At 38.2% G+C, this 7500-nt stretch overlaps 1 protein-coding gene across 1 annotated transcript in view; it reads right to left on the bottom strand.

The window, feature by feature from the left end:
- LOC138004422 (gamma-tubulin complex component 5-like) overlaps positions 1–7500 on the bottom strand; it is a 36413-nt gene that overhangs the window by 26494 nt on the left and 2419 nt on the right. Inside the window, exons 4-9 of the mRNA XM_068850928.1 lie at positions 7349–7460; positions 5423–5519; positions 4589–4671; positions 4458–4475; positions 2671–2814; positions 377–489 (exon numbers count right to left, since the gene is read on the bottom strand). Of these exons, the coding sequence (XP_068707029.1) occupies positions 377–489; positions 2671–2814; positions 4458–4475; positions 4589–4671; positions 5423–5519; positions 7349–7460 (567 nt within the window). The remainder of the gene's footprint in view (positions 1–376; positions 490–2670; positions 2815–4457; positions 4476–4588; positions 4672–5422; positions 5520–7348; positions 7461–7500) is intronic.

Genomic DNA, 7500 nt, shown 5'->3' with positions numbered 1-7500 from the left:
CTACTATTATAACAGAGTTTATCAACAAGGGCCAAGAGACAGGGACTACAGCTCAAAGCAATCGTTATCTGAGAAGACTTGAAAGTCTGACTAGCTGCAGAGGCAATTACAAAGGCAGCAATCTCCTGGGCAGTTATTTTAACCCTGAGGCCTCTGTGAGTGACACTAAATATATTATTTTACTCTGTCTATAAGGCCAGAAGATTTTGCTCATGAATGAGTTGGGGGGAGGGGGGGAGGGGGTGAGGGGGGTTCAGGAGTCAGTCAGTTAAGATGTTGAATGTTGGTCTGGATATGGTTCGAACCTAGGACCTCAAAACTGCATGAATTTACAGAATTCCAACAGCATTATTTTTAATAATTGAATTGACTGTACCATGTCTTAGCCACTGAGCAATTCCTACTCTCTGATTCCTGTGCATTATTATGAGTGTCAAAGGATTTTTCCCAGTATTGATCCACAATCTGATCTTTAATCCAACTTCTATCCTGTAATAAATTATCTTCATCAATTAGAGTGACATACAATGTCTAAGCTGCCTTGTCATTTAAAACACAAAGATATGAGTGAGTCAGCGCAATTAAAAGTCTTTAGATGCCACTGAAGTAAAAGAATGATTGATGCTTATTTTCAAATTAAAGCCTTTTAAAATGAGGAAGAACGCTGTTTGCATTTTTGGAAGATCTTACTTGCTTTACATGTAATTTGCAGATATTAAATTTTTCAGAAGTTCACACATTAGGCAATTTATGATAAAAGTAATAATTTCATTACTGGCTCCATTAGAATTATAAATTAAAACAATACTCAAGAAGCGGCAATATCTTTGCCCCACCTTTCCCCTGGTCTTAGAACTCACCAACAAAGGATTTTTTTGGTCAAGGAAAAATGAGGTCAGTCCAACAGAAACTAGCTCAGGAAGCAAAAAGGTTATCACAGCAACAGTGCATCAAGTGGCAATAGTGTGATTTTATGTCTTGCACAATGTTAGCTACTCTTTCTTGTTCTATTTATTGTCCTCTTTTGGAACTACTGATTATTTTTTTCTACAAAAAAACTTGTATGTCTCTTAAAAACTAAAGATGACAAAAACGAAAATATCAAAATTTCTTTCTTCTTTTGAAAGGTCTTTGATAGAACCATCCATTCTTTTTTCTTTCACAAGGTCTCCAAATTCATTTGTTGAGTCTGTCATATGGATGGTATGAAATAATATTTATGAAACTTGACTACAGGACTTGGCTTCCTTTTTTTTTTTTGGCTTCTTGCATTCAAGAATCTCACTAGGCTGCATATTTAACTTGCATATTTTAATAAATGATTTTACACATGAATGGCTGCTGGTTAACAACAGCTACGTCCATTTAAAAACTAGTACACAAGATTATGTCCCCTTTAATAATTACTCCCCTCCTAAGATTGACACGAGTACAGTGCAGCTGTGCAAAGTTAATTGAACCACCATATACATGTATACATAGAGTAAAACATGAATAATATATGTATAAGACCAAACACAAAATTATGATATGCCTATTGACAAACTTGCAATTGTGTCACTGATATGCATGAGCTACTGTAGCCTATTGCTTTATCAGTTGTGAAAAGATTGCTGTTGACTACAATGGATACTGCATTTGCAGTAAAAATTGGTGGTTGACTTGCACCAAAATGTCTGTCAATCATTTTGTGAACTTTCTTTGTTCACTGGTGTACCATGACACCAGGGGAGCAAGTGTCTAATATCGCCCAAACGTCTTCATTTACATGTATAATGATGACAAGGCTCATCATATGTTAAAGGGAACAACTTGATAGTTTTACTATTAAATTTTCTGGGGTACTGAAATTTTTGAGCTGTTACTAGATGCTCTAGTTCGGTAAACCTTTTGCACTTCAGCCAACTGAAGGCTTTAACAAAACTGTATTTCAAGTCATTTTCATTGTGGCCAATCTGGGTATTACAATACTATATAAAAGACTGTTGTCAAAAACATTATTCAGGAGACAAGAGTGAAGGTGAAAACTACTTTCTATCTACAACATGAACTACCTCACTACTGTATAAGAAGGTCTTAAAGAAAAAATGATTGATAACAGACAGTCTAGGTTGGGTTTTGGCCTACAATGATTAAGTCAATAATGCCACATTATGCTTGCGAAGCCTAGATGCACAAATTAATGTGCATTGATTTCATATAAGCAATAGAGACTATACAGGGAGTACATGTATCAAAATTTAATTCAAACAATACCGAACACTCACTGGTCTGAACAACAATAAAAGCATTGCTCAGCATAGACTGAAAATATTCACATGATCAGCACAATATGATAATTATATGGTGCTGATCACATGAACTTCACAATAGCCTGTCCCCTTTTGCAGTACAATTCAGACATCAGAGTTTTCTCTACAGCAACTTCAAAAATAGATTTCAAGCAATAAACCAAAATTGACATTATTTTGCTTTCAGTCTTCCCAATGGGAGAGCTGCCATAATTTCACAAACTCCTGTTTGGGTCCAGCAGATTTTTGAAACTTTTAAGAGATTGTCATCTGGCCTGACTGTGGCCTAAGGATTGTGAGGGGGAGGGTTTCAACCTGAGGATCTCCTTAAACTATAGAAAATAACAAAGTGCACAATTATAATTATTCATGTACTCACCCTAATACTAGGTTTCAATGTGTCAAATTCTATACGCGTGTCAGTGTTATCATGATGAAAACTTCCTTGACGATTCTTAGCAAGCAAGGCTTGATGTTCCCCAAGACTAACTCCTGAGTCACCTGTTACTTCTAGGTCATCTTCCTGTATGAAAAACAAAAAATATTCAAACCTCGAAATGTAAAGGGCCCATACAGTTTATCATCTTGACAATGACAGTCATCATTACAGACTACATTTTGTATGAACATCATCATCACCACTGGCATCAAAATCATTATTGTTTTAGTTATCATTACTAGCTGTCAATAAAATAGTAGCATTCCTCCGAGGAGGTGGCGATCGAACTCTGCAGGTGTAAACACTGCTGAGCCTCGGCCCTGGACCTTAGAGACTAACCGTCTTCAGGAAGATTAGGGTGGTCCCGATGACTGCAGAGCCCTGCATTCCTCCCACCACATCCAGAATGCCAAGAACTTTAAAAAACCCTCTAACTGACCAGACACCACACCCAAACAACCAACCTCCAATGACCAGGGCAATCTTCATCAAAACCCGATGCATCTTTCTGATTGCCTTTGCCAGAGGAGAGCAGTTGGTGATTTTCGCATCCTCTAATAGTCACCACGTTCCTTACAAATGCATAATCCCAAGGCACCGAGAACTCAACAGTACTAATGTCCACTCCTCAGCAGCTCGATCCACCACAGTAACATCTGGACAATTATGTTTCATCTTCTGTGTTGTCTCAATGCTCCTATCCCACCAGATCTCCAAATTCCCATCCTCAGACACCCTCACCTCATCCTAAACCTCCTTATACCACACATAAGCACACTTCACACCATACACTATGTACTTCTGACAAAGCTCCCACTGCATCCAGGATCCTCAACCCCATCCCTCCTCTGCCACTTTGGACCTACATCCTCCCTCTCAATCGTGGCCCAAAAAACCTCGTTCGCAAAACCTGCTCCTGAGCAACAAAAAAGCATAGCCCTCCATGGTAAAAGGGTAAAGTCTGCTTACGAGCCTAGGAAGGCCCATCAGGCCGGCGCTTATCTCTGGTTTCTGTAGCATGAAGTGACTAGGAGTATTTCTACTCCCCCCTGGCTGGGATGCCACTCCATCGCAGGGTTACCCCCAGCATTAAATTCGCCGGTACCCATTTATACACCTGGGTGGAGAGAGGCACCGTGGGAGTAAAGTGTCTTGCACAAGAACACAACACAATGTCCCGGCCAGGCCCCGAACCCGGACCGCTCGATCCGGAGTCAAGCGCACTAACCATGAGGCCGCCGCACCTCCCGGCTCTTCTTCAAATACCCAGCCCTAAGTCACTGTCACGACCTCTCATCAGCCACTTCACTGACATCCATCACAAACTTCCCATGCAACCTCTTCTCCCAAAGTGTAATGTTGTCAGCCTCCTTCACCGTTTCCAACACGCTAACAATCCACAAATACGACACCATATCAAAGGCCAGCTGTAACCATACGCACCAGACTCACATCCCTCTTCACCTTAAGCCTCAAATGCCAATAACTCTTCCTCGTCATCACTTTCTCCAAGCAACTCATTCAAATGGGCTTCACTGATCACCCTCTTCTCCTGATTCGCACCAGCTTTCTTTCTGACCATATCCTTTACAATTTTATCAGTCTCAACCTTCTCCATCTTCGTCAACAATTTATTTAGCTTGATGGGCTTCAACTGTGATATCAAACTGGGTTCTAATATAATAATGATAATATTACTTATTCTTGTGTCCTAATGGAGTCCTTACCTCTTCATCTGACCACTCCTGAAAAATAAAATTATGATTTTCAAAATTTAACCATCAAATCACTCTAATGGAGGATATACAAAATTAACATACAGATAGATAATATAAGCCATTGAAAGCAATTTTATTACTTGATATTGATTGCTTGGAATTCCAAGAATTTCCTCTTCTTCTCCATCGAGCAAATAGCTTTTCCAATCAAATGATTCCTCCTCTACATTTGAAAAGAGAGAGATGTTATAATATTATTGGTGATAGTGCTTGTGATGAATGGATCACAGTCATAATGATTCATTCCAAAGACAATGGTTGCTGTGACAATGAAGATGATAAGGAGGAAGATGAAGAGTGTAGCAATAATGATTCAGTCATTTCACTAGCCTTGAGCAAAATGTTCTTGATTCTCTATGAAATCATTGACTCCCGGGAGTGAAACTTAACAGATTTTACTCTAATGCCAGATGATACCAGACGATTTTACTTATCAACTGGGAGCGTCCCGGGGAGCCTGGAGAGTGAATGGGTTTTAACCCCTTGCCTTCTACATGTAAGAGGGCAACTTAAATATTTTACTAAAATGCAAGATGAGTTTTAATACTTGTCAACAGGAAACCCCTCAGGGGCAAAGGATTAAATAATCATCCAAATACCCCCCGAAAAAAATAAAAGAATAATTTGATATCCAATGATCATACATGTACTAATGATTTATGAAAACTATGATGTTGACTGCAGCTAAAAAAATGTGCAGGAGACCCCTGAAGACTATTAAACTATTGTACGGACAGGCAAAGGTATTAATTTTTATGTTGCTTAAGTTCTTTCTTAATACTATAATAGTTGCAAATAAGTGATTTACATTGTAGAAGGGTGGTCAACCAAACAGATATAGCACTCAGCCTGTAGAAGCAGATGTATAAGTATTTCCAGCTGACACTAGGAAGACAAGAGGTCTAGATAAGTACCTGAAGTCTCCTCTTGCAAGGGTTGTACATATTCTGCATTTGTTGGGGAATCAGCAAGAGTCAATAACAGCAGCAGAAGTGAATAGTGAGTATCAGTCTATAAATAAGTAATAATACTTATTACGTACATGTAGTAATTTTCAAATACAGTGCAAGTTACAAATTTATTAATAATATTAATAGGTGAAAGAGAGAAATGATCCTTGTGCTTATTTGAATGGACAGTTTTGGCAATATTGTCTCGTATGGACACCTGAAAAATTCACGTGGATGAAAGGGGATTTGAACTCATGACCTCTGTGATGCCGGTGCAAATTGCTCTATCACCTGAGCTATGAAGCCACACAGTTGGGCTTGTTGGGTTCATTTTTTCCCATGAAAGGACTCAATGAAGGAAATTTCATTTCAAAAATGTATAAAGCATGCAAATTACAGAGATGGGTTTAAGTTAACATGGTGAAGGTAGGATTTAAGGAGGCTGGAAAGGGTTTTCAGGTGAGTGGCATGCGCGCGCGTACGCCACACACGCAATTCTTATTAAGCTGCTCGCGTCAGCTCATGATTTAAAATGGGTCACCAAGAAATAAAGAAATACTGCTAATTTCACTCACCTTTTTTCTGATTCCTGTACATATAATATACAAATAAACATCTTCCATTCACGAAAACTACGAAAATTGTATACAAACGGTTTAATGGTCACTTAAATCCGTTTGTGTTGGCCTGTAGCTTCACTTCCACTCAAATGAGCGGGTGACGCATGCATAAATGCCAATCTTGTAACCCCCTCATTTTCCCTGATTTTCCAATATCTCTCAATAAGATTTTTTATATCTCTGCTTCCGGACGGTGAATTTTTTTTTTCTGCATGTTAGCTTAGATTAAGGGCAGTGCCTACTAATTAACAATATTTTTGCCCCGGTGTGTGATTATGCAGGAAATGTGGATCTTAACAAGTGTTATTGAAATCCAAAAAGAAAATTGGAGGTAACCACACATTTTTCAAAGATAATTCATGAATAATATTTGTAAAAAGCTTTAAAATACAAAGCAATGTAAGGCGTTATTTCTCAAATTGCAGCTTAATTATCTCTCAAAAATGCATGGTTACCCCCAATTTTCTATTTGGATACCCAGAGTACTTACTAAGATCTACTTTCTCCGGATAGTTTTAAACCGCGCAAAAATATCCCTGTATTAGTAAGCATCAGCGATAGGAAATCCGACTATCTGGAGATGCGCAAAACGTATGCGCAATAACAATAGTAGGCACCGTCCTTAATTTAATTAATCTGTTTGTCTTTCAAATTTAAAAAAATTCTGTAGGTGAAAAAAAAAATCAGAGACATTTCAAAAAAACTTACTTTTCTAAAAAACTGACTTACAGATTTAGTGAATTTTAAATATTTTAGAGATTATTTCTAACATTATCTGGTAACAATGAATGGGAAGATTTCACTGTCCCGTTTTCTAAAAATAGACAATATATCTTGATTTTAAGGCTCAAAGAAATGCCTTATATTGTTGCCATGGTAACGTTAATTTGAAGGAAAATGTGATGTGAGAAATCCATGATGGGTACTTAATACCCTCGCCAAATTTTGTCTTGATATGATTACCCTAACTGTAAGGACAGAATAAGTTTATTTGTTTGAAAAAAAGGAGAAACTATTTCGGGCCTCCTTAAAATATAATTATACCGGTATTCTGCATAGGGTAATGGTAACGAATCTGATCCTATCAACACCTTGCCCAACACGTCGGTTGTTTTTCAGTCACATGTCAGCCAACGCATTGGCTGACACGTCCGCCCTTCACATTGATGGGATCGGATTTGTTACCTTACCTCTACATTAATTGTATGGCTACATGAAACTAGTCCTGACCAGTGTTGCACAATTTGTATTATTGTGGAAAGTACATTACCTTAACATCCTTTGAACTTTCATTTAAGGGTAACTCAAGGAATCGGTCGCATAAGTTCCGTAGTATCCCTGCCTTCTCTGACTGGGAATGAACTTTGAGCTTCTGACAAACTCTGTAAATTCCAAAGGAGTTCACCAATAAAAAAAAAGATT

This window comes from Montipora foliosa, chromosome 5, assembly GCF_036669935.1.
Source record: "Montipora foliosa isolate CH-2021 chromosome 5, ASM3666993v2, whole genome shotgun sequence".
In the NCBI taxonomy this organism is placed as follows: domain Eukaryota; kingdom Metazoa; phylum Cnidaria; class Anthozoa; order Scleractinia; family Acroporidae; genus Montipora; species Montipora foliosa.
Note: the sequence above shows the minus strand (reverse complement) of the source record. Positions and strands in the feature narration are given on the sequence as shown.